At 53.7% G+C, this 25,802-nt stretch overlaps 1 protein-coding gene across 1 annotated transcript in view; it reads right to left on the bottom strand.

Moving 5' to 3' along the window:
- CDHR2 (cadherin related family member 2) overlaps positions 1–21,878 on the bottom strand; it is a 26,801-nt gene extending 4,923 nt beyond the window's left edge. The window contains exons 1-24 of the mRNA XM_019756063.2: positions 21,735–21,878; positions 16,988–17,054; positions 16,659–16,730; positions 15,923–16,062; positions 15,720–15,773; positions 14,400–14,492; positions 12,256–12,345; positions 11,722–11,847; positions 11,495–11,641; positions 11,328–11,403; positions 11,112–11,227; positions 10,759–10,992; positions 9,602–9,757; positions 9,357–9,518; positions 9,016–9,077; positions 8,534–8,777; positions 6,366–6,605; positions 4,513–4,582; positions 3,747–4,352; positions 2,844–2,915; positions 2,374–2,423; positions 880–1,031; positions 621–729; positions 440–528 (exon numbers count right to left, since the gene is read on the bottom strand). Coding sequence (XP_019611622.2) covers positions 440–528; positions 621–729; positions 880–1,031; positions 2,374–2,423; positions 2,844–2,915; positions 3,747–4,352; positions 4,513–4,582; positions 6,366–6,605; positions 8,534–8,777; positions 9,016–9,077; positions 9,357–9,518; positions 9,602–9,757; positions 10,759–10,992; positions 11,112–11,227; positions 11,328–11,403; positions 11,495–11,641; positions 11,722–11,847; positions 12,256–12,345; positions 14,400–14,492; positions 15,720–15,773; positions 15,923–16,062; positions 16,659–16,730; positions 16,988–17,042 — 3,215 coding nt within the window. The 5' untranslated portion in view covers positions 17,043–17,054; positions 21,735–21,878. The remainder of the gene's footprint in view (positions 1–439; positions 529–620; positions 730–879; positions 1,032–2,373; positions 2,424–2,843; positions 2,916–3,746; positions 4,353–4,512; positions 4,583–6,365; positions 6,606–8,533; positions 8,778–9,015; positions 9,078–9,356; positions 9,519–9,601; positions 9,758–10,758; positions 10,993–11,111; positions 11,228–11,327; positions 11,404–11,494; positions 11,642–11,721; positions 11,848–12,255; positions 12,346–14,399; positions 14,493–15,719; positions 15,774–15,922; positions 16,063–16,658; positions 16,731–16,987; positions 17,055–21,734) is intronic.
- Positions 21,879–25,802: the final 3,924 nt, after the last annotated feature.

Genomic DNA, 25,802 nt, shown 5'->3' on the forward strand with positions numbered 1-25,802 from the left:
GGCAGGTGTCACAGAGGCCTGGGTAAGGCCTTAAACCAGGCCTATGGCCAGAGCTCTGCCAGTGGAATTAGGAATTGCATGAATTAGAAAGGGGCACTTCCTCTGGACAGCTCCATTGGCTAAACAACTAACACCTATGTGCAAACGAACAAGGAAGCCCTTTCCTCTGGGGTTGGGTTTACAGCTAAGCAAGCAGAGTATCCTTGTGCAGTACACAGCCTTAGCAACTGTACATGGCAGCCTCATGTATGCCTCTCCCGGCCAACCATAGTCTTCTAGGGACATGCAGAAAGGAAGTGCAGGTACAGGGTCAAGGACAGGGGCAAGACAGTGTGAGTCTGGGACAGGGTTGCGAGACATTCCAACCAGGTCTTATCAGGGGCCAGGTTTGCAGGCCCTGTTCTCCCACACAGCCCTCTTCCAGGCTCCCCAGACCTACGCCATAATCTTCTCCGTGTTGGCGCCCACCTCCTCCTTGTTCGTGGAGAACTGCAGCCTCACACGGAAACTCTGGTCCACAGTGAAGAGCTACGAGAGGAGGGCATGTGGGGAGATGAGGCACAAGGGACCCGGGGGCTGGCAGAGGGCACGGGGGGCTGGAGGCAGGACCCAAAGCTCACATTCAGGGTGATTTTGGATGCCTGGGCAGGACCCACGGAAGGTCTGTCCTGGGCCTGAACTGTCACTTGGTAGGTACCTCGGAGAGTGGAATCAAGGCTGGTCACCAGCCTATGGAAGGTAGGAGGGCACAGCTCAGTCTTGGAACCTGAGCTGGAGTTCTCTGGAACCCACTTGTTTACCGCCAAGGGTGGGGAACTCACTGCCTCGAGGGCCCACCAAGGCTCCCCCTGCCCCCATCCAGGGGCTGCCCACAGTTACTCAATATTGCCGATGAATGTATTGGCCTCTGAGGAGGTGGAGACCCGGAAGAAGCCCTGGAAAGGGATCACGGTCCCATCCTCAGTGATGAAATCCACTTGGAGGATGGAGAACAGGATGGCCCCATTGCTTCCTGAGTCATTGTCTCTAGACTGGGAGCAAGAAGGGACAATATCTGTGGACCAGGCCAGGCACCCCTCCACCTCCAGCAGGATTCAGAGGCCAGGGTGGCCTGGGAGGCTGGTCTCCATCATCTCTGTCAGCCTTTCATGGGCCACCCAACTGAGAAAATGCTTTAAACAAACTCAGGTTTGGGCAAGTCCCTGCCTCTGGCCCCCCAGCTCACCAGGTCACCATCCAAAGTCCCTTTCATGTGGAAATCCTGTCCTGCTCCCCCCACCCACTACCACATACACACAGACAAGCACAGGAATACTCAGAGTTCCTGAGCACCTACTGTGTGCCAGGCACCTTCCCTGGGAGCCCTTATTTCAGTGCTTACTGACGAGAGTACCACTTCCCCTCCTGGACCATGAAATGACTGGGGGAGAAGGCACAAACATTTTTATCCATTCCAGTGCCTTTTAAAGGAAAACATAGCCAACACTCAGAGCCGCGAGTCCACTGACCTCACTGCTCAGGATGCGGCCAAAGCTGGGGTTTAAGTCTCAAAAGGAGTCGATTTAAAGAAATTGTTCAAAGTCATGGCCAGACTCATGACATTGGAAGGCAACTGGCTGGAGATTGGAAAACTGACCATTTAAGGCTTGAAAGAACCTAGTGAGGGAGAATTACTATCCCCATTTTCTGGGAGGAAACTGAGGCTCCAGGAGAGTCCCCATCTTACCAAAGACTTGGCTCTCAGTGGGGCAGGCTAGGCTGTGTATCTCCTGCACCCACGCCCTTGCCACAGCACAGGGAGTGGCACCAGACACCACTGCCTCAGCCCTAACAGCTTACTGCCAGCTTCTTGTCCAGGAGGGAAACTGAGTTCCAGAAAGCCATGGGGGCTCCCCAGGTCAGTAAGAGACCCGGCCTGGCCCGGGCGTCTGGCTGCGTGGGAGGCTTCACACTCTGCATAGCATAGCCACCGCCCTCTAATAAACACACTGCATCCAACACCATAACAAAAATTGAAAGTCTTTTTATGTTTCTCTGGAAATTATTTAAGTACAAGGAACTCATTTAATTTACAGTTGCTACAATTTCTCTGTAATGTTCAGGAATTCTGGTGTAGTGAGACAAATCTAGCCTGCAAGTGGTTTTTACGGTCATGAAATTTTTATGAATACTAAATTTAACAATTAATGGAGTTTAATCACATCAATTAGGCAGGTGTTCATTTCCATTCTGGGCTTTCTTTTCACATGTTGGAGCCAATACGTTTCCTTTCCAGTGTTAAAACATTTTGGGGGTGGCTCAAGGGCCTGAAGGCCATGGCCCTATGTCTCCTGGAGCTAATGTGACAGACAAAGGCTGAAGCCAGGGACTTACCCGGACAGAAGCCACCTGCTGATTGGGCAGCACAAGTTCTGGGATGATCACTATAAGTGTGGACAAGAAGGGGTCAGTGGGGTCAGGGCCAGTGCCCAGCTGGCCTAGTGCTGACCCCAAGCCCAGCTCATCCCCTCAAAACTGCCTTCACCTCTCTACCACCAGAGACCCCCATGACAACTACCCTTGAGCCATTCGTTCACAGGTCATCCACCTCCCATTGCGCAGATGGGGAAACTGAGGCCCAGAGAGGGACAGCCTGGCCCAGGGTCAGACAGGAGTTGGGGCACAGCCTTGGCAAACACTCAGGTCTCCCCTCTTGTTGGAAACTTGAGGGAGAGGCAGGACTGGAGGGGCCTTCTTCCCCTTCTAAGGGCCCACCTGGGGCTTGAGGAGGGTCTGTGGCAGTTGCCCACAGGTAGTCCTGGCAGAGTACAGTGCGGGTGGGGAGGGAGAGGACTGCTGCTTACCGAAAGTCTTATTCTCAGGCAGAAAATAGGGTGCGTTGTCATTCACATCCTCAATGCTGATGAGGAGGCTTCCTAGGACACAAGGTCGGCGGGCTCTGGTTTCAAGGCAAAGGCCTCGCCCAGAAAGCCTGGGCCTCAGCCATACTCCCAGCAGCCTCCCTCCATGCACCACCCATGCTCAGTCACCTCCCCTGCTCTGGACCCCGGATGCCCACTCAGTCTCCTCTGGCCTTTGTGGAAAGGAGTTTCCTTCCCAGACCTCAGAGAGAGTAAGCAACTTATCCAAGGTCACACAGCCAGAGCAGTGGGCCAGGACTGAGCCCAACCCAGGTATATCTCACCCAACCACAACATTATACTGACACTTGTTAGCTACGTATGTGATGTTATTAAACTGCCCACTCTGTGCCTCAGTTTCCTCATCTATAAAATTGAATAGGGATTACCTATTTCGTGGGTTGTGTGGGAGTAAAATGAAGGCATGCTTACAAGGTGATTGGCATAGCTCTTGGCTGTAGTAAGAATTCAGTATATGCTAACTGTTAATACAGTTATCATTGCTACTTGGTGTCAGAGGTGGGATACGAGTACACATCTGACTCTGAAGTGTGCGCTTTCCTTTACACGACCTCACAAAATAATAGCACTAATTGAGTGCTTACTATGTGGCAAGCACTACACCAACGCTTTATAGGCATAGTTTCATTTGATCTGCACAGCCAACCTACTCCATTTGACAGACAGGGAAACTGAGGCTTAGGGAGATGTCATGACTTTCCCGTGACACAGCTGGAAAGGGCTGGAGCCAGCATTTGAACCCAGACCTTGCAGGTCCCTGTCTACGGCTCTTTCCCACGGCCCCTATGCTGCAGCCCGCCGAGCCCTGCAGGCCAGGCGTCTCACCATTGTCACTGTAGGCCTGGAAGCGGGGGTCCGTTGTGAGGTCATAGGCCCGCACGACCAGTGTGACGAGGTCACAGGTCTCGTAGTCGATGGCCTCGCTCTGGTTGACGAGCACAGAGCCGTTGGCCAGCACAGAGAACCAGCCGCGGCACAGGCTGCCCACGTCAACCCCAGCCTTGGTACAGATCACATTCACAAGCTGCACCTCCAGCTGGGCAGCAGTGTCTACATCCCGGGCAACCACCTCAGCCACCAGGCCATGCTGCGAGCCGTTCTCAGCCACACGGATGCCCCGGAGCGAGGCCACGTCCAGCGTGGGTGGCTCATCATTCACGTCCTCCACAGGCACGAAGATTCCTGCTGTGGCCTCAGCCCCCTGGGGGTCTGGGTTCTCGGCACTCACTGTCAGGTTGTAGGAGGCCTGGGTCTCGTAGTTCAGGCTCACGTCTGAGGCCAGCCTGAGGTGGCCCTCGGCCTGCCCAGACTCCAGCACTGAGCCTCGGATCACGAAGTTGCTGGCACCGCCCCCTGACAGGCTGAAGCTGATGCGGTTGTTGGCTTCCGTCTGGTCTGCATCCCAGGCCTTCACCACACCCACCAGCACCCCTGTGGACAAGGGGCAGAGTTCAGAGGGGCCCCTGGCCTGGCCACCTGGAGTCACCCCTGCTCTCACCTCCCTCAGGAGCTTCAGGCCCTCCCTGGGGGTGGCCGGGTGCCACACTGGGCTCCAGAACCCCATGCCCAGCCTGGCCCAGGGAGGACTTACCTGGGTCCCTCTCCTTCACCGGGAAGGTGTAGCTCAACTGGCTGAAGATGGGCACATTATCATTGATGTCCTGCAGGCAGGGGCAGCTCTGAGTCCAGGGACCTCCGGAGACCCCAGGGCTCAACCTCCCCACAGCCAATCTGAGAGACCACCACTTCCTCTGGCCCAAGGCACAGACTGTGTGGTCTCCGCAGACAGCACTGCCCACTTCACAGAGGAGGGAACAGCCTTGGAGAGGAAGGAACTGGCCCAGGTCTCACACCTGGGGCTCAGAGGCCTCTGCTTCTCCAGCCACACTCAGAGCTGTCTTAGACCCTGTTCTCTGGAAGGACAGTTCCGTGTCCCCGCCTGTGTCCCTGTCTGCCCAAGCTTGGCTCCCACCTTCCGGATTTATCATGTTGGCACCAATACCGCTGTGTTTCCACAAACACCCTGGAACACAAGCTTTCCCTCATTCCCTCTTCCGTCTTGTCCCTCCTGCCCTCAGCTGACACTGGACATTGCTCTGTGCTCAGGCACCTGCAGGGCTGAGACTTGGCCCTGCCCTCAGAAGCCCACTGTTTTCTGTTCTCGCTGTCTCTCTCTGGCCCTGGCCACCTGCACAGACAAAGCACTGCCACTGTTGTCACAGCATGGAGCCAACATCACCTATCGCTTCCGCCCCTAACACTCGTGTGTGCTGGGCATGCCCTTGGCTTTTCCAGCCCTCCCCCGGGGAGCCCACAGACATCTGCTTTTGCTTTCAGCTTTTTCTAAATAACAGTAGAATGGACATCTTTGAAAACAAGCTCTCTTCCTCTTAACTAGACATTTTCTGATGGTGATTTCCTAGAAATGGAGTAACTGGCTCAATGCACATGACCCCTGCATTCTCGAGACTTTCCTAACTCACAGGACTGTCTAAGAGCACAGCTCTCAGTCAAATCCAACTCCACCTCTGCCTCATGTGTGGCTTCTCTGGGCCTCAATGTCTTCATCTGCAAAATGGGTAGTAGTCCAGGACCTACTCACTCCCTAAATGCAATTCTGCTTTCTTCCTTCTTTGTGGCCTCCTTCCACTCCAAGGACAGTTGACAAGTCCTAATTCAGCTTCTGTTTCTCCATTTTCCCAGAGGGGTCACTTTGATCCTTGTAGGAAAGTCGCATTTCCCAACCCAATGGGACACAGGGCGGCTGTGTAAGGTGGGGGAGGCGGTGCACTGCACGACCCCTAGGGGGCGCCATCCACAACATGGACATTTTAGATGCGCACATTTTTTACAGGACTTGCCTGCAAGAAGGTGACTTTTGGACTGATAACAACTTTAGAACCAGACAGGCTGGGTTCAAAACCCCATTCTGTGACCCTAGGCAATCTACTCAACCCCTCTGTGCCTCAGTTTCTTAGTCAATGAAATGGTAATAACCACCCCTACCTTGCAGGGCTGGGTGTGCAATAGACACTATAAATGCTGATTTTTGACCCTTCTCTTCGCCCTTGAATGGTGATGGGACATAGGAGGGTGTCAGGTAGATTTGTAAATGACAATTAGAGCTAACATTTACTGAGTGCCTTCTATGGCTCAGGCACTCTTTGAAGCACTTTCCATTTGTTAACTCATTTGATGTTATTCTCATCCCCATTTTACAGATGAGGAACTTTAGGGCACAGAGAGGTTGTGTGCCTCGAGCCACACAAGTAGGGAGCCAGGATTCTAACCCATCAGCCTGGCTCCAGAGCTCTCTTACCCACCATACCGCAAAGAGCAGAAATGTAACTCTAATTGGGGAGAGGTAGGGAGCTGGCCATCTGCTCAGGAGCCCCCAGTCCGGGCCCATCGTGGCCCCATGCCCCCAGCTGCGCCAGGCCTTACCTCCACAGTGATGATGACATTGACCTCAGTGTAGAGGACAGGCTGTCCACAGTCAGCCACACGCACGGTCAGCACAATTCGGCCCCCCAGGGCAGGTTGGATGGCCTCTCTGTCCAGGGGCCCCAGGTTTCTGAGGAGCCCTGTATCAGGGTCCACTGAGAAGTTGTGGCTGTAGGGACTGGGCAGTAGGCTGAAGTACAGACGGCTATTGTTGGTGCCTGGCTGGTCGTTGTCATGAGCCTGTGCATATAAGCAGCGCTGGGCATCAGCCTTCAGGTGCTCCCCCCTCCCGGCCACCCCCCTGCAGACTGGCCCACGAGGCAGTAACTGGTCCTGAAGCCAGCGGGATGCTGGCCAATCTCCCAGCCTCAGTCTCCCAACTAAGAGGGTCCCATCAACAGCTTGCAAGAGCTTCTGAGATCTTAAACACTGAGGTCATTCATTCATCCCACGTGTTTACTGCACACATGCCCGGCCCTGTTCTAGGCACTGGGAATAGAGCCAGGATCAAGACAGTTCCCTTCTGGAGCTGATATTCTAGTGGGGAGGAGGGCATGGGGGCAGTATATTATAGAGATTCAAAATTTAAACAAACAAACATAAAATAAGTGTGAAGTGTGACAAGATTCTGATTTTTCCATGATGACTAGTGCTGTATTTTCAAAATAGCTGATTCTTTACCCAATGTGTGTGTGTGTGTGTGTGTGTGTGTGTGTGTGTGTGTGTGTTTCACATGCTGGGTTTGCCTTTGGGGTGATCCTGCACGGAGAATACTATAGAGCCTTTGCACATGCTGTCCCCTCATCCTGTATACCCTTTACACCTTTTCTGCCTGACTCCAGGCCAGGTTGGTGTCTCCCCCAGGCCTCTATGACCCCTGTGCTACCTTCAACACAGCACAAGTGACACCCTTGAGTGACTGTCCAGTGTTCTCCCCTAACTGAGAGTCAGCTGGGGCAGGATTATGGTGGATTCATCTCGGGACACCTGGGGCCCAGCCAAGGGCCTGGGGTATAGTAGGTGCTCAGCAATGTGGCTCTGAATCCAGAGCTGGGCTACTCTGACTTGGAACCAGTTCTTTCCCCTTCCTCCTTGCCCGCACCCTCAACTGCAGCTCTTTCATTTCAGTTCTGTTAGAATCTTGTTTATTCAATGACTCCTGGGTACGCAGCCAGAGATGTTTTTTCTAGAAGCCTGACCCTATCTGTTCATTCCTCAGTACCCTGAACTCAGGCCAGCTACTTCACCAAGTGCTTCTCTGGGCTCACACTGGGCACTGGGGTTACAGCAGCAGATCTGACATGCTCCTGCCCAAGGAGCTCACAGACGGGGTGAGAAGCATCAAGGAGCAGGGAAAAGGCCCGTCTCAGGGCAGGGAAGTCTGACTTGCAGCCCAGCGCTACAACCACAGAAAAGTCACTTGACATCTTTAAGCCTCAGATTTTTCCTTCTGTGAAATGGGGACCATTAGAGCAGAGCATCTGCTTCACAAGTCGGTCAGATCAGGGATGGGAACATGCTCTGGAAACCACAGCTCCAGAAAGATGGGAGGGCTCCATGGTCACGTGTATGTTATTCTAATGACCTGGTTTCCCGCTTCTCACAAGACTCCCTTTCAGATGACTCAGGGGAGAAGCTTCTCTCCTGTGTTTCTCTGGAGCCAGTAGTGCGTTTTTATCTCATAGACTCCATAAACCCAGCTGCTGATCTCATTTCCTTTTTTGCTCTGGCCATTAGGAAGCTCAGAACTGAATTTTCAGCCTACTCCTAGCAATTGTGTGGCTCTGGGTTCTAGATCTATCTTTGCGTCCTTTAAAAATGCCATCTTTATTTTCCCTCTGTCTTTATTTCTTCCATATTTTTGCCTTACTTTTTAATCTAAGCCACCTCAAATCCTTTTTGGAATGAGGCAGAGGCCTGAATTTAGAAGAGCAATATGTTTGGGGGGCTCACTCTGTGCTAGGCTTTGTGGCTTTGTGCTGAGCACTTTACATCCAGTATCTCATTACTCCCCAGTGACCTGGGAAATAAATCGTATGATTGCCCTAATTTTCCAAAGAGGAAACAGAGGCCCAGAGAGACTGAATGGGCCACACAACAGAGCCCAGGTTCCAACCCAGGGCCAGCACCCTACCCACCCTACCCACCAGGTCCAGGCTGGCTCGCACCTGGATGGTCACAGAGACATTGCCCTCCTCCTCCTGGACAAAGATGTTGTAGGAGCCGCTGACCACTGGCGCGTTGTCATTGATGTCCAGCAGGTAGATGTGCAGCATGGTGGAGGACGACAGGTTCCCGCCGTCCGTGGCCTGCAGCGTGAGGTAGTACACGGCCTGCTTCTCCCTGTCCAGCAGCTCACTGTTCCTCACCGTCAGGTTCCCTGAAGCTGGGTCCACCTCAAAGATGTCTGCCCTGTGCAGATTGCGCAAGTGAAAGGACAGGGTGCCATGTAAATGCGAATTTCAACTAAACATTGAAATTCAATGTACCACAGACTATCTGCAACCTACTTATACAAAAAAAAAAAAAAAAGATTCGTTGGTTTATCTGAAATTGCAATGTAACTGGATGCCCTGTATTTTATCTGGCTAGCCTAGCCCCACCGCCCGCCTGCCCGCCTGCCCACCCCCTGCCCACCCTGAGCACGTACCCATTCCCTGGAAGCAGGCTGTAGGTGATGCGGCCCCCCTCACCTGTGTCTGGGTCAGAGGCCTGTGAGGCAGAGAGACAGGCAGTGGCACGCTCTTTGGAAGTGATGGCAGTCATTGCCAACTATACAATTGGGGACAGGGCTGTCCTGCTTCCTGGCACAAAGGGAGAACCCCCTGACACAGATTCACACATAGGCACCCCACACACTCAAACATGCATGCACACTTGCTGGGACCTGAAGCCATTAGATGATACGGAGACTCGGGCAGGGCCACAGTCCCCGGTCTGCCCTTCTCCGTGCCCCTCCAGCCCGGCCCGGCCCCGGCCCTCGTCACTCACATGGATGCTGCCGGTGATTAGAAAGCCGTTTTCACTGTGCTCGGGGACACTGAGGTTGTACAGGCCATGAGGGAATGTGGGCCTGTGGTCATTAATGTCTCTAAGATGGATGGTCACCATGGCGACCGAGGAGTTCCTGCTGACGGAGTCAACGGCCACGACCTGAGGACAGGGGAGGAGGCAGCAGCATGGGGACCACAGCGCCCCACGGCCTGTGCGCCCCGGTGCCCCAGAGCGCCCCTCACCTTCACCAGCATCACGGGCTGCTTCTCATAGTCCACCAGCGACGGGGCCCTCACCAGCACCTGTACCTCGGCTGAGCCTGCCGCTCGCTCTGGGGAGACGCTGAAGGCCTGGGCATTCGGGCCCTCCAGCGACAGCAGGAAGGTGCCATTGCTGCCCTGCAGAGTGGACTGTGTAGTAGGGACCCCACCCCACAACGTACCCACCGCACCTTCCCCCAATCCCTGGCCATGGGCTCCTGCCTTAGGTAACCCTGCCCCCTGGGGTACCATGAGAGGGGAACTCTCTGAAGACTGAGGCACGAGGAAGGCTGGGCTGGTCACTAGTCCCTAATGACCCCGGTGGGCTCATCAGGAGACTTCCCCAGGCACTGGGGGGCCCGGCCTAGGCTGCAGACATGGAGCCTGGACACACACACCCCAGTCTCATAAAGCGTTGCAATGAGCCTTACCAGTCACATCTCACCACCCTCCATCACCCATACTAACACCAACATCCAGCATCACCTCATGACCGACACCCCCTCCACTCCACTCAAGTGTGTCCAGTTGGCCAAACACCAACTGGACACACCCACCCACCCACCACCACCCAATACCACCCTCCACACCACATTTTGTATTCACTCACTATCACCGAATACAACCAAGCGCCATCCATAGCTACTCACAGTACCACCCAACTCACCCACCACTCAATAGCACCCTCCACTTAAGAATACCCTCCAGCTTACCAGTCACGCAGACCATCCTGTGCTCGGCACTGCCCACATCCCCAATACCAATATCCAGTACTACCCCAACACCCCTCAACTTCACCAACACCATCACCATTCTCTCTTCAACACCACCGAAAACTATGGGTCTATTCCCTCCACATTACCAGCATCCAGTACCACCCTCCGTTCAACGGCCTTTCTGTTCACCACCACCTGGCACCGCCCTGAGCACAGGACTACCCACCAGCGCCACATCCCCATCATTTCCAAATGTCGCCCAACAACTCTGATTTTCACCACACTCATGATTGGCACCACGTCCCTCACCACTCACCCCCCACCACGCACCGTGGTACTTCGGTCTACGGGTCACTGTGCACCTCCTTCCCACAGCCATCTACCACCGTCCCGCCTGCCCACCCGTTATCTGGGGGTGCCTGCCTTGTCGGGGTCGTACACCACCATGGTGAGGTCATCGATGGGGATGCGGGTGGAGGCGTGCTCATCCACAGAGCCGATGAAGTTGGCTTGGGCCTCTTGCGGGCTGAAGGTGCAGGCTGGGAGGCTGCAGTTGAAAAACTCGGGTTTGTGGTCATTGACGTCTGTCACCCTCAGCATGATCCATATGCTCACCTTGGCTTCCTGCCCATAAATGTTGGGGTGCTCCTCGGTAGCCTAAGAGCAAATCAGAGGCCAGAGGGCGGAAGTCAGAGAACCAGAGCTCAGAGAGCTGAGATCAAAGGTCAGAGGTTAGAGAGTGGGGATGCAAATGGGGCGGTGGGCCCCTCACTCACCGTGACCTGGACCTGCACCTCCTCATCGTCCTTCAGCAGCTGCTCACGATCCAGGGAACTGCTGACCCTGATCACCCCGTCTGGCCCGATGTCAAACCAGCCTGGCCTTGTGGAGTCTGGCAAGAGGCAGCAGGAGCGGCGGCTTCCAGTGGCTCTGACAGAATCCCTGCCCCTTTCCTTGTCCCAGCCCCAGCCTGGGGCCACCCCCGTTCTTACTGGAGATCCTGTAGGTCACACGGTCGTTGATGCCTTTGTCCCTATCCACGGCCTCCACCTTCAGCACTGAGGTTCCCTGCAAGGAGGCATGGTCAGTGGCCCAGACCCTTTCTCTGCCTCTTGTCTCCACCCAGACCTCTCCGCCCCCACCCCAGTCCCTGGCACACCTGGGGTGCATCCTCAGCCACAGAGGCCGAGTACAATTCTCTGACAAACTGGGGGTCCAGATCTGGCTGGTCAACCACAGAGATGGACAGGAAGGCGGGGGAGGAGCACTGCGTGATGACGCTGTTGTTGTACTTGCCGCCTAAGTCCTGCGAGAGACGTGCTTCAGTGAGCCCGGCAGCAGCCCCGCGCCCGCCCTGCCTGTGCCGGTGCCGGCGCCGCCACTCACACAGGCCTTCAGCTCCAGCTGGTAGAAGGCACTCTTGTTGTTGTAGCTGAGGCTGCCATTGAGAATGATGGAGCCGTTGGGCAGGATCCTGAAGAGGTCCTTGCTGTCCCCGGTGCTCGGGATGACCTGAGGCAGAGCAGTCAGGCCAGGCTCCTGACGGCCCTGCCCCCAACACCTGCTCTGAGAGACCTGGGCTCGAATCCTGGTCCTGCCATGGACCAGCCTTGTGACCCTCGCGAGGTCACTTAACCTCTCTAAGTCTCCATTTCTGAGCCTCGGTTTGCACTATCAGGTGGTGTGACACGATTCGGTAAAGGCTCAGACTGCCCTGGGCAAGAGGGTAGGAAGAAGGGTCCTGTCCGAAGCAGGTACCCTCCTTAGACCCTCAGGAGGTTCTGAGGGGGCCAGCAGAAGGCTTGGCCACCGGGCTGGACCACCACACAGCCACCTTCCTCACCCAGCCCTCAAGGTCCCTGCAGGGAGATGCTGCCCCCTGGTGGCCGTGAGGGGCAGTGGGGCCCACACTGCGCTCACCTCCTGTATGAAGTACCTCACCACACCAGCAGGCCCTGTGTCTTTGTCCTCCGCCAGCACAGAGAACACCAGGGAGCCGACCGGCAGGGTCTGTAACAAAGGATTTGTCACCTATGAGCTCCAATCCGTCTCCTTCATGCCCGAGCGCATCACACCCTTGCCCTGAGCTTGTGTCCCTAACTGTCCCACAGGGATAATGTCAGAAACGTCCAGGGCCTGAAATCCAGCATTCCACAGAGGTCTCCTTTTTCTTCCCACCTGGGCTATGCCTCTGGAGGCAGCGGGGGGAGGGGGGGGAGGGGGAGGGGCGGGGGCAGGGAACAGAATCCATCCTTCCTACTCTTCCTCTCCCCACACAGCCTCCCCACCACTTAAGCTGGCTTCTCATTTGCAGAGCGACCATTCCAGAACCCAGGATGTGTCACTCCCTTGATCAGACATCCCTGTGGACTCTGTATAGCTTACAGCAGTAGGTCCCAAACAGCATCCTACAGAGCTGGAAGGTTCTTTTGGGAGCCTTTGCCCTCTGGGAACAGGTCCTGTAATTTCTGTCCACACCTTCTCTATTTCCACATGGTGGCCAAAGGTATCTTTGAAAATCATGAATCAGACCACATCACTCTAGTGCTAAAAGCCCTCCAATGGTTCCCCATTCTACCCAGAATACGGTCCATGCTGTCTCCATAGCCTCCGTGGTCGGGCCACTGCCCATCTCTCTGACCTCACGTCCTCCTTGCCCTTCACCTTCCATCCACACTGGCTTCCTGGCTGTGCCTACAACCCCACACTCACCCCACCTCAGAGCCTTTGCATCTGCTGTTCCCCTGACTGGAGCATCCTGGAGCCGGCTTCTTCTTGCCACAGAGGTCTCTACCCAGGTGTCGCTTTCTCAGAGAAGACTTTCCGGACCGCTCATCTGAAAGTCCTTCCCCAGTCACCCTCTCTCACTTTGCCCTGTTTCATGAGGCTCATGGAGCTCAATTCCATCTGAAATAATCCTCCTTATTTAATGTTTCCCTGATGAGTGTCTGTGCTCTTAACTAGAATGTGAGCTATTGAGGTTGGCAGGCAGGTCTGTCTTGTTCCGCAGATATCCTTAGCGCCAAGGACATCCTCTGCCACATAGTAGGTGCTCCAGCAGAGCCTGTCGAATGGCTGTCTGGACCTCACAGGCCTAGTGTCTGGCCTCACATGGGGCCCTAACCTCATGGGTCGTCAAGCCATGTGGTAATGAAGTGTTTGCTGCTCAGGGACCACTAGGGCACCTCTCCCTGCCCAGGCCAAAGTGAGAGAGGGTGACTGGGGAAGGACTCCTTTAAGTTGAGCGGTCTGGAAAAGCTTCTCTGAGAAAGTGACACCTGAGCAGAGACCTATGCGGCAAGAAGAAGCTGGCTACAGGACGCTCTAGGAAATGGGCGCTCCAGTCAGGGGAAGAGCAGATGCAAAGTCTCTGAGGTGGGGATGAGTGTGGAGTGTTCTAGGCACAGCTAGGAAGCCAGTGGGGCTGCCTCCCCTTACTAGAGGGGAGGGCCCATGATGCTGACCTAGCCAATCAGAGCATTCCGTACCCCTAGATTGATGAGCACATGATCTAAAATGGGCTAAGGAGAATCAGCCCTAAGGTTTTGGCTGGGACCACTGAGAAAGGGACAGTCTGTTTGGAAGCTTCAAAGCTACTGGGATATGAGCCTGGAGCTGCTGAGGAGACGTTTATCACCTCAAGGAAGACCTCCAGACCCCCAGGATGGAGGCAACAGGAGAAGCAGAGCTGAGAGGTAGAGAGAAATCTCTTCTTGATGACATGGTTTGGGTACCTGGATCCAGCCATTCCTAAATCTAGATATACCCCCAGATTTTTCAGACGCATGAGAAAAATCAATTCCTTTTTTCCCCTTTCATAGCTGAAAGAATTCTAATGCAATCTAATTGATTACCAAATGTTGCTGTACCTATTGTTCATAGGGTTACATTCCACTAAATTTGGTCCGAGCAGCCGCCCCTTCTAGCAGGTGCTTTTCCCAATCCTGGATCTCCTGCTGGCTGTCTCTGGCCCATTCCACTCTGAGAAGAGTTTCTAGGATGCCTGCTTCCCTCCTCCCCACCCCCCCACACACAAACACACATCCTGTTAAGGCAGATGTTACCTCACTGACGTTGGTGGAGAAATCGGCGGTGTTCTTGAAAACGGGTGCGTTGTCATTTCTGTCATCCACGATGACCTGCAACGTCTTCTCTTTCTGTGGGGAGAAGACCCAGGTTAGCCCAGAAAATGTGGGCTCCTTAGAAAAGAAAGTGAGGAGCATCTGGGTAGGAGAGCAATTTGGCATAGTTTCTCAGGCAGACAATTAGGCAATGTTTGGGGTAACCTTTTGTTTGATACAATTTCAAATGCCAGACAAGTTGCAAGTACAATACAAAGAACTCGTCATCCCCTTCATCCACATTTGCCCAATGTTTGGTTTCTCTCTCTCTCCACGTTTATGGAACCATTTGAGTGTAAGTTGAAGACATCATTAAGTCACTTTTTTAAAAATCTAAAATGTTCCTGTCCTATTACAAGAATGTTCATTTTAGCTTTGTTTATGACCACGTAAAGCTGTGGACAACCTAAGTGTCCATCCGAGCAGACCAGCTAGACCACCATGCTCTGTCCCCACCCTGGAATAGAGACAATAAAGAGACAGGGCCTTGAGTGCAGATACTGAAAGAGCTCCAAAGCCGGCAGTTCAGTGGACAAGGCGATTTAAGACAATACGGACAGTGGGATCCCACAAGTGTTTCAGAAAATGCACAAAAAAGGATCCCCTTTCTTCTGTGGATACGTATATGTACGTGCACACTTAGTGAGAAAACGAAAGAACACAACAGCGCAGATGCTTTAGGTGGCAATGGGCTGGGAGGATTGCCCAAGGGGACTTGACCTTTATCTGCAATTTTTGAGATATTTACAAAGAGAATGTATTCATGAATATCCACATCATTGAAACGATTTCTGTTTTAAATGGATGGGGTTTGGAGAATATCTTATAAAGACAGAATCCTCAACTTTCACAGATACAAGGCGCAGTGGTACAAGTGTGTTACTTAGAAATATGAGTGTCGATATCAACACATGCAGCCCAAGGAGTTGAAGGGGATCATCTCAGAGGAGACAGGGTAGGAAGGTATTTGGCATTTGCTTTTTTATTAATATGTATATTAATTAATAATGTAATTCCTTGTGTTATAATATAAACAATGTATTTATATAATTAAATTAATGATAAATATTAAAATCTTGGTCATATTGTGTAACAAAAAGTGGACAAGTATAATTTTGATATAAATAAACATTCCATTTTTTTGTCGTTGTTAACTGGGGCTCTCTCTGCTTGTTGGAGGTGGGGCATACAGTCAGGAGGGGGCCCAATTCCCTGACCTCTGATCCCTGAACCACCCTCCCCTCCACACCCGACCCGACTCACTGGGTTGTTGTGATGGTCGGTCACAGAAATGACGACGTCGAACAAGTAGAGTGTCTGCAGCAGGAGGAGAAAAGGGGCCCAAGGTAAGCCCTTAGTCGAGGTGAGAGCACAGGCAGAGCACCCACCCCTGGGACACTGGCTCCCAGGGCCCTCTGTGCCTGCCTGTCTGCCTCACGGGGCCTTCCCAGGCCACTGTCCTTTACCTCATAGTCCAGAGTGTAGGCCAGTTTTACTTCCCCAGTTTCTGGGGTGACACTGAAGAAGTAGGCGTAGGTGCCACTAATCCCATAGGTCAGAGGGTCATGGTCCAGGTCCTCAGCTGCCAACCAAAAGGCCTCGGCACCTGGAGATGGGACAGAGGTGCCCAGGCTACAAAGCCTATCCCCCATTCTTCCCCATGTACCCAGACCCGCCTTCTGAATGCCAGGGCAGGGTCTGAGTTTCACCTTTGATGCAGTCTCTTCCTTCCTTCCTCCGGTAGTTTTAGCTATCTGAGACCCCAATTCTAACTCTGCTGACTGCAAACTTCTGGCCAGATGTGATGAAAGGCTGGGCCTAAAGCCTGTTCTCTCTCTTTTTTTTCTTTTTTTTTTTGACAGGGGGTGAAGCAGGGGTGGAGGAAGATTATCCAGTGTGAGAGGCGTAAAAGAAGTAATGGGACCAAATGGATACTTTCACCTTGGGGAAACCAGAATGACTGAAAGAGAAAGAAAACGGGAGGACCATTCTTGTGGGTAAGTCTGGATTATTTGATGCTATGTGAGAGGACCCTTGACCAAAATGCTGAAGAGGTTCAAACAAACTTCTGGAACAAACTCCCTTCAGGCCACCTTTACCCGATGATGTGCCCTGAAGCTGCAGGATGGGGAGCAAGTCCCGCCTGGGACTCTCTTGTGGCAAAGGGTTTAGCACAGTCTGGGCACAGGGATGGTTACTCACCCACTGGCAGGTCCTCGGGCAGCTTCACTGCCGTCATGTTGGGCAGAAACGTCGGGGCCACGTTGGCTGCCACTGTAGGGACCACAGGGCGCTGGAAAAACTCGACGCCCCTGTAAGGCTGACCCCCTATCTGCCCCTGTGGGAGCCCACACCCATCCCACTGGCCAAGCTTCAGTCCAGCTCAGCCGCCTGAGTCTGTATTCCTTCCCAGACCGCCCCAGGGCAGCCAAGCACAGGGCTGGGTCATAGAAGCTGGGTGTTTGCTGAAGAGGGAGCCTTTCCCTTCTGGAGGGTTCTGCCAAGGGTCCCTAGGGAGGCCAGGCACCCACCAGACATGATGAAGGCAGGAAGCAGGAGGCAGGACAGCTGCAGCCGCGCCATCATGTCTGAAAGGACCTGGAGGAAGAGGCGTCAGGGAAGGGGTACCTGTACCCAGGCCTTCCTCTGTAGGAGACCCTCATCTGTGTGGGTCTGACCCAGGCCCACCCACCACTCAGCGATTCTCTCCCAGGCCTCTATCTCCCTCTGCCCATTTTCCAGATGTCCCAGGGTAAGGGGAGTCGGGGGGAACCAAGAGGGTGAGCTGAGTTTGGTCCAGAGACCCAGCCTGAACTTGACCCCAGAGTTCAGAGCCCACTGTGTAGCAGTCACTGATTCAAGCACATGTGACACATAATCTTGTTATACCTATAACTGAGGTGGCTGCTAAGGAACCAAGACTAAGGGAGTAAGGGGCTTGCCTGAGGCCACACAGAGAATCGATGACAAGACCATGCTCTGAACACAGGTATTTGGGGCCTGAATTCATTCCCTCAACAACTGCACTATCTTCCCTGTTTGAAGGTTCACGTTCACAGAGCTGAGAAGCAGCAGAGCCTCACTGGGCCTTGACTGCCCTTCTCTGACCTGTTTCCTCACCTGCAGGACGTGAAGGATAACTAATAAATGATTGGGGTGCAGGGATGGATGAGAATGGAATATGCCAGCTCAGCTCCCAGCACACAGTAGGTGCTCAGCAAATGCAAATCCCTTCCTTCTGCATCTTGTGGGATCATCTTCACCTTTGGACTCCTAATGCCAGTGCAGTCACCATGGAAACTGCTCCCGTCTCTCCCCTGTGCCCATCACCATGCCTGTGCCCTGAGACTGAATGCAGAGGTCAGGGACAGGGTGGGCTGTGTGTGGATGAAGCCACGGACTGTCTTCCGGTCACTACCTGCAGTGTGACTAACCACTGCCCCTTGGGAAATGGCTGGGAAAACTGCTGGCTTGCCGAAGTCCCCAGAGATGATAGCTGGGGACGACCCACATGCTGGACAGCCAGGCTACACTCAGCCAGGTCGGAAAATGCTGATTGGGAGGAATTACTAAGTCCTCAGTCCTCGGAATCGCATGTGCTGAGCCACAGTCCTCAGTGAGACAGAGACGACGCTGTGGAGGTGCTGGCGTGACGGAATTGTGGTCAAAGTGTAGTGAGAGGTGTCCTGGAGCTGGTCGCGGGGCTGGGAACCAGGACAGCAGGGTGGTTGGGGGTGGTAGGGATGCAGTGGGGATGGAAGCCGTGATGGATGGTGGTGATGACGAGGCGGGGATGGACACGCTGGTGACGCGTATGACGATGAGGGTGGAGATGCAATGGAGTTGACAGTGGTGATGGTGGTGGGCTGCTGGCGTCCGCTGTGTGGGCAAACTCCAGGGCATTTTAACACTGGCTGGACACAGCTAGTCCTGGCATCTCCTTGTAGTGTGATCTTGGACCTGACGCCCTCACCTCTTTTGTTCTCACGTGTCCCTTCCTTCAGAGCTGAGTCAGCAGTCACAGGACAGTTAGTCATACAGTGTGCAGCCGCAGGGACACACCGTGGGCTCCTCACCGTGACAAAGTTCGCCTCAGTGCAGTTGGGAGGACAGGAAGGAGACTCCCCATCCCCAGGTCCAGCCCCAAGGGGAAGGGAGCTGGCTCAGCCACATGCTGTGTCTGGCACTTTGTCCCATTACCATTTGGTCCTCAGCACACTGTGGTCCCAGAGGGGAAGGCATGTGGCCCAGTCAGTGATGGGATCGGGAACCAAAGCAGGAAATCTCTGCTTTCTCTTTCTAGTCTCTGATTTGCCCTTTCTTGGCAATCAGATTTCCTCTCAGGCTTGCAGAGCCCTCTCCGCCCTCCCCCCAGGCTCCCCACCGTCCCTACATATGTGTCCCTTCGTCCAGGATGCCAGTCCCTTGCCTTATAGAGTGTGCAAATTCTTTCCACTGCCTGAGGCCAGGCCCCCTTCCTACACTCAGATACACATCGCTCATCAAAGTTTCTTCCAGCTGCCCTCCTCCCATTCTCACGGGGCCTCCAGAAGCTTCCCTCAGAGCAACATGACAGCCCTGACATTTGCATAGGGCGCACACAGACTTCCCCTGCAGCTGGTCCTCACCATGCCCCTGGAGGGAAGAGATGATAGTCAACTCCCCCTATGCCTGAGTCCCAGGGAAACTACTGCTCCTGCTCAAAGCCCCCCAGCCAGTCGGGGCGGAGCTGGGATGCCACCCCTCTGACTACCAGTGCCACGCTTTTTCTTGCGGTGGTCCTGCCTGTCCTTCCTGCACTGCCTGGGTCGGCCCTGGGTTTCCACATCTGCTTCTCACAGAGACTTTTACAAGCACACACTCATTTGCTCATAATAAGGCCAAAGTCCTACAGTGCATGGTGTCGTCCTCTGGATTCAGTCACTGAGAAAACAGTACAGCCTGTGTGAGCTGGGGAAGGCACGGGAAGAACCTGCCCCACCTCACTGGGTGGCAGCCACCTCCAAGCTCAAACCTCAACCATGGTTCCCACTGGCTGCAGACATGCTTGCTGCCCCTTGGGCCAGCAGGCTAGGTCCTCACAGTCCTGGCTCTCTCCCCCCATACAAGCTGTTCTGGCCGGTGGCATGAATCCTCCTCTTCTCAGTTCGCACCCTATGTTGTCTTTTGTCCAGGCATTTGCATATGTGTCCCCTTTGACCAGGATGCCTTCCCTTGCCTTATAGAATGTGCAAATTCTTTCTACCCTCTAAGGCCAGGTCAGGTGTGGAGCCACGTTCAAGCATTGGTGACCCCTCCTCTGGTCCCCTAAGCTCCTGGGACCCCAGCAGGGACAGGAGACAGAGCAGGTACAAGTGGACAAGAAGTGAATGGAGTTGCGTTTGACAGTGCCCAGGCTGTCCATTCGTCAGGCCTCGCTGTGCTGGGCAGCCAGGCACGAGAATGGAGGAGGCACAGTCTTACTCCAGCCCCCAGTCACTGCACAGCCATACCCAGGGGCTCTTTTTAACTCCTCTCTGCCCCTCAGTTTGCTTTCTAAAATGGCACTATCTAGTCCCAAAAAATGGGACTATCTACATCCTAGAAATTAGTTTCCTCCCCACCCCCTCTTTCCCTACTCTCAAAAAGTGCTTAGGGAAGAGTAAGAAAGGACACAAAAGTAAATTAGGGTGGCTTCTAGATTCTATCACATGAGACATGCAGCTTGGACTGGCACACCCACCCCGGCCCGTGAAGACTCAGCCTCCATGGGAGGAGGCATCAGCCACAGCTCTCAATAGCCCATGGCTCCAAGACTTTCTAGAATTGGGAAGCTCAGGGAGTGGGGACCCCAGACCTGCCCAGGCACCCAGGGGACCAGAGACGGAGGTGGCCCTCCTCACCCTCAGGCCCCCAGCAGGCAGGCTCAGCCACCACTGTTCCAGCACCTCCAGCTTACCACATACTTTAACTTCCGCTTTTTCACAGTTGTTCCCCAGTTGTAGGAATGGTCATTCCAGGGTCCAGGTGAGGAAACTGAGGCTCAGAGAAGCTCAGAGAGGGATGCCCAGAGTAAGGGCAGAGGGTTACACCCAAACTGGCTCCAAAACCATGAGTCCCTGGGCAAGCCTTGGTCTGGGCTTCACTTGACTCCACAGGGGCCGTACCTGTGCCCACAAGGCACACAGCAGCTCAGCCAGGGTGCCCTCGTACAAGGATGTGGACCCCAAGGCCACCGAGCTCCCTGCTGGGAGCCCTTTCCAGAGCCCATCACCCAGGCTGCTTTGCAAGCAGACAGATACATATGGAATTAAATGGTTCTGGGTTCAGATTCCAGCATTTCACTTACTTGCCGTGCCACCCCAGGCAAGCCCTTACCCTCTCTGGGTCTCAGTTTCCCTGCTGAGACTTGGGGTGCGAATAAGAACCACAGAGTCCTCACCCACTGGTCCCAGCCTGTTTCCATCAGTCAGATCCCAATGATCCCTGAGCCCCTGCTTTGTCCCTGCTGCCCCACCCAGCAGTCCCGGCCTCCAGGAAGAGGCCCGGGCCTGGCCGTGGCTCTCAGCTGAATCTCCACCTGGTACACCAGGACAATGACATGTGTCAGGGCCTGGGAATGAGTCAGAGGTGGGGACCATCAAGCCATTAGTCCCAGCCGGACCCTTCCTGGTGCTGGCTGAGGTGACACTGGAGTTAGTCATGACCACAGGCCGAACTCTGTTTCAAGGTCCTCTCCAGCTTCCTTCCTGCACTATCACCATCCCTGTTCTACAGGTGAGGAAACCAAGGCCCAGAAGAGTTCCAGAGCCCACCCACAGTCGGGATGGAGCTGGGAGCTGAACCAAAGCAGTCAGGGTTAGAGCCCAGCTCTTTCTCCTCCAACTCTGGGTCCCCCAGTTCAGCCACCTGTGACTTCAGCCCCTGGATCTTCCTGTGAAAGGGGCCCAGGCAGGTTAGCTCATTCCCCTGGGGCAACCGCCTCCCTTCCATCCTGTGAAAACTCCTCAGTGGGTCTAAAGGACCCAAGGCCTTAAAAGGGGAGGAAGGAGCTGTCAGAACCGTGGGAAGAGGTATTACTGGCCCCACACTGTAAAGGAAACTGAGGCCTGGCAGCCAGGCTGAGACTCACTCCAGGGCTGCCCAACTCAGCGCCTGTGCTCACTCCCTGAGGCCAGCGCTCCCAACCAGCTGGGGGTGGGACCCCCAAAACTCGCCTTGTCTCCAACGATCCCACTTGGTCCCTACCCCTGGCAGGAGACTCCACGCCCCGCTGCAGCGGAGCTGTATGGTCCCTACCTGTGCACCGGAAGGGGCCGCGGAGGCGGCGGCGGCGGATGGACACCTGCAGGCACAGGTGGGCACGTCTGGGGCTTACAGCATACAGCCTGCAGACTTTGGCACCATCTCCGCCTCCCCTGAGCAATCATTAACTCTGCCAGAGACCGCACCCCCGAATGGGGCTGACTCGACTCCTCGGGCGGGCGTGCGGGCGGGGAGGCACTGACCACAGCGAGGGAGGAGGCCGGAGGGCAGGACAGCGCTGGCAGCCCCGGTGCTCCCAGGATGGAGACCCAGGCCACAGGAGAGAGGGCCCAGCAGAGCCTGAGCCCAGAGCACCTGGGAGCCAGGTCCAGCCCTGGGGCAGGCAGGAGGCAGGGAGGGTGACAGTAGACATCTAGGGCCACTTCCAGGCCCTTGGTCCTCTTCCCGCTACAAGGGGCCTCCACAGCAGGTGACCTGTGGAGGAGATGAGACAGTGTGCGGTCAGGAGAGGGAACTAGTAAAATAGTGTAACCATCAAGCTTGAGGTTTTCACAGAGGACTGAGGACAGCTTTGAGCTTGGTCATTGTTGCTGTTCCCCTTCTGCCGAGGCCCCCAGAGGGTGTCAACCTCTCCCCATACATCTCGGACATCCGCATTCAAAACTTGGAGAAAATAATATTACTTCACAGGGTTCTTGTGAGGATAAAACCAGATAATGGAGATACTGTTCCTGGCATGTGGCCTGGCATGCAGCGTGCACCCCATGACCCCCGCCAGAGCTCTCAGGGCCCTGAACCCACAGCTTCTTCAGGGCACAAGCTCCCTGTGTTGCCATAACCCCGAGTGGCCTCCCCACTGGGCATGGGCCACACCCGACTCACAGTCAGTAGGTATGTAGCAGGTAGCTACTATATGCCAGGCACCTTAACAGGGATATTTGTTCTTCAAACCCCCAAATTCAAAATAGATTATGAAAACATACATGCATGTACATCTGTTCATAGCAGCATTATTCACAACAGCTGAAATGTGGAAGCCACCCAAGTGTCCATCAACAGATAAATGGGTAAACAAAAGGTGGTCTATACACACAATGGAATATGATTCAGCCTTTAAAAAGGAGATTCCGACACAGGCTATAACATGGATAAACCTTGAGGACATTACATTAAGTGAAATAAGCCCATCACAAAAAGACTGTGTGAATCCAGTTACATGAGGTACCTAGAGTAGGCAAATTCAAAGAGACAGACCGTACAATAGAGCATGGCAGGGGGAGGGGGGGAGGGGGTTGGGGAGTTACTGTTTTATGGGCAGAGTTTCAGTTTTACAAGATGAAAAGAGTTCTGGAGGTGGATGTGGTGATGGCTGCACAGCCATGTGAATGTCCTTAATACCACTGGCCTGTACACTTAAAAATGGTTAAGATGGTAAATTTTATGTTATGTGTATTTTACTACCATTTTTAAAAATTGGGGGAAAAATGCTACAACAAGCTTAAAAAGGTGAAGAAATCTGGATGAAGGGAAAACAAGTGAGAAAAATGAGGAGCCATCTAGGCTTGACTGGCGTCCATAAAATATTTAAATATTTGCCCTTAAGTTTTGGGTAATTGTCAGAAGTGAGCCATGAATTGAATTCCAAGCTTCCCAGCAGGCAAGGCAAAAAGGGAAACAGGATCCATGGAGTCCAGCATCTATCCATTTAAATATACACATAAACATATATATGTATATATACATATATATATATGTATGTTATATATATATATATACGTATATATATATAGAGAGAGAGAGACAGAGACAGAGACAGAGAGAGACAGAGAGAGACAGAGAGACAGAGAGAAGATGCCAGGATCTGGGAGCTATGGTACAGTTCTGAGTTCTGACACCTGAGAGGAGTCTCCTCCTGTGTGTCTCCAAGGAGAGGATGCTACAGGAGGTGGATGGCACTTGGCGTGACTATTACAGTGTAATTATTCAGATATCAGGCTCAGGGGTCAGGGGCTGCATTCAATTGTGGTGAGGCAAGTTACAGAACCTCCCTAAGCCTCAGTTTCCTCATCTTTAAATTGTGAGCAATGTATGAAGTCTACCTCAGAAGGTGGCGGTCAGGATAAAATGAAGTCACACACTTAAAGTCCTGAGCCCAGTGCCCAACCCAGAGTAAAGTCTCAGCGAATGTTAGTGTTTGGAGTGGCAGGTGGGACAGCTGGTGGCCTAACTGGTAGCAAGAGAGGCAGGCGACTCCTTGCCAGGCTCAAGGTCTGTCTCTGACCAAGGGAGTCTGCCTGTCTCTCTCTGCCCAGACCTAGGCAGGGCAGACCCCAGACCCACGCCCTGCTCCCCCTCCCTGCACTGCCTTCTGAGACCAACAGTTCTGAGTCACTGCTCTGGCCCCCACAGGACATGTCCTGGCCTGCCCACCTTTGGACAGCATCTGGATGAGCCAGGTGTGGCCAGATGGTGCCCTGCCCATCTCAAGGGACACTTGTCTGCCTGTCACAAGGCAGCTGATTGGCTGAGTGGGCTCTGGGCTGTAATGATCCAGGTCTGAGCCCAGGGTCAGCTTCAGGGAGTGGTGGGAAGCCAGGCAGAAGTGGGGCCAAGAGGCCAGGATGTGGACTTAGATGACCTAGGTCCTAATCCCCTGCCCACTACTTGCCAGTGGGTGGCCTTGGGCAAGGGAGCTCATCTCCCTGAGCCTCGATGTCTTGTTATGCCCCAAAACAGCAGAACCCAACTCGGAGGCTTGTCATAAAGATGAATCCAAAGAAAAAAGAAAATGGAAAAAAAAAAAGTTGAATCAAGTGATGCAGTCAGGCACTTCGCACGGGGCAAGTGACAGAGAGATGCGCACGTGAGGTAGCAATTCAGATGCACCTCCAGCTTCCTTCATAGTCACTGTCTTGGGTGTGTGGTTTTGACAAATTTTGAACTGCAAACCTCCTCATTTCCTGTCTTTGCTGGCAACCTCCTGTGTGTACCCACTATGCGTTCAGACACTGATCAAGTTGAAATCAAGTCCTCATTGCCCCGGACTAGCTGTATGACATGGAGCAAGTCACTCCTCTCTAAGCCACCACTTCTTCTGAATCATGAACATGCCGCCCCCTACAGTGGATGGCTTCAAGGCCACCTGGAGAGCCTGTGCGGAGGGTGGCTCTTTGCTAGGAATGTGTCCAATCCCTCCTCAACTTCCCAGCCATCCCTCCATGTTGCACACGGCTTTGCAGAGTACAAAATCCTTCACCGCTCTGTTCTACAGTCTGAGCACCCCCTGCCACTTCTGTGTGCATTCAACACACTGAATGCTCATTTTGTGCCAGGCACTGTGCTGAGAGCCGGGCACTGGGAGGGTGTGTGGGGGGATGTGCGTCCCTGCCCCCACACATGGAGACTCTGTGTGAGAGCAGAGTAGGCCAGGCCCAGAGGAAGGAAAGGGAAGCCCAGACACAGGGAACAGTGTATACAAAACCCCACTCTGGAAAGAGCCTGGCCCTTGAGGAAACTGAAAAACTATGCTGGCTGGAACTCAGAGGTCAATTGTTCAGAGGATCAAGTTTCAAAACCTGTTGTACATTCATACAATGGAATATTATTGAGTCATTTTTTTTCTTCCCCCTTTCTTCCACCTTCCCCCCCCCGCCCCCCCCCCCCATTCAAGCCATTGTTTCTCAGTCTAGTTGTGTAGGACACAGCTCCCTGGCCCCTGCTGGTATTATGAGCCTTGTGCTCTCCCCGGCTGAGGCAGTCAGTAGACAGTCGCTGGCCATTTACAGCCGCACACAACAGCCCAGCTCCAGGGAGAGCTGTTGTTCACAATTTTAGCTGTAGAGGGCGCAGTCACAGGTCCATGTGGGAATCAAACCTGCGGCCCTTCAGCGTTAGGAAGGCAGCGCACCAACCGCCTGAGCCACTGGGCCCGCTCAGAAATTTTTTTAAAAAGCATTCATTGCAGCATTCACAATAGCTAAGACATGGAAACAACCTAAGTGTCGATCAACGATGAATGGATAAAGGAAATGTGATATAGAATGGGATATCGTTGTCATAAAAAAAGAAAATCCTGCCATCTGCGACAACATGGATGGACAT

The sequence above is a fragment of the Rhinolophus sinicus genome, linkage group LG10 (assembly GCF_036562045.2).
Source record: "Rhinolophus sinicus isolate RSC01 linkage group LG10, ASM3656204v1, whole genome shotgun sequence".
NCBI classification, from domain to species: Eukaryota; Metazoa; Chordata; class Mammalia; order Chiroptera; family Rhinolophidae; genus Rhinolophus; species Rhinolophus sinicus.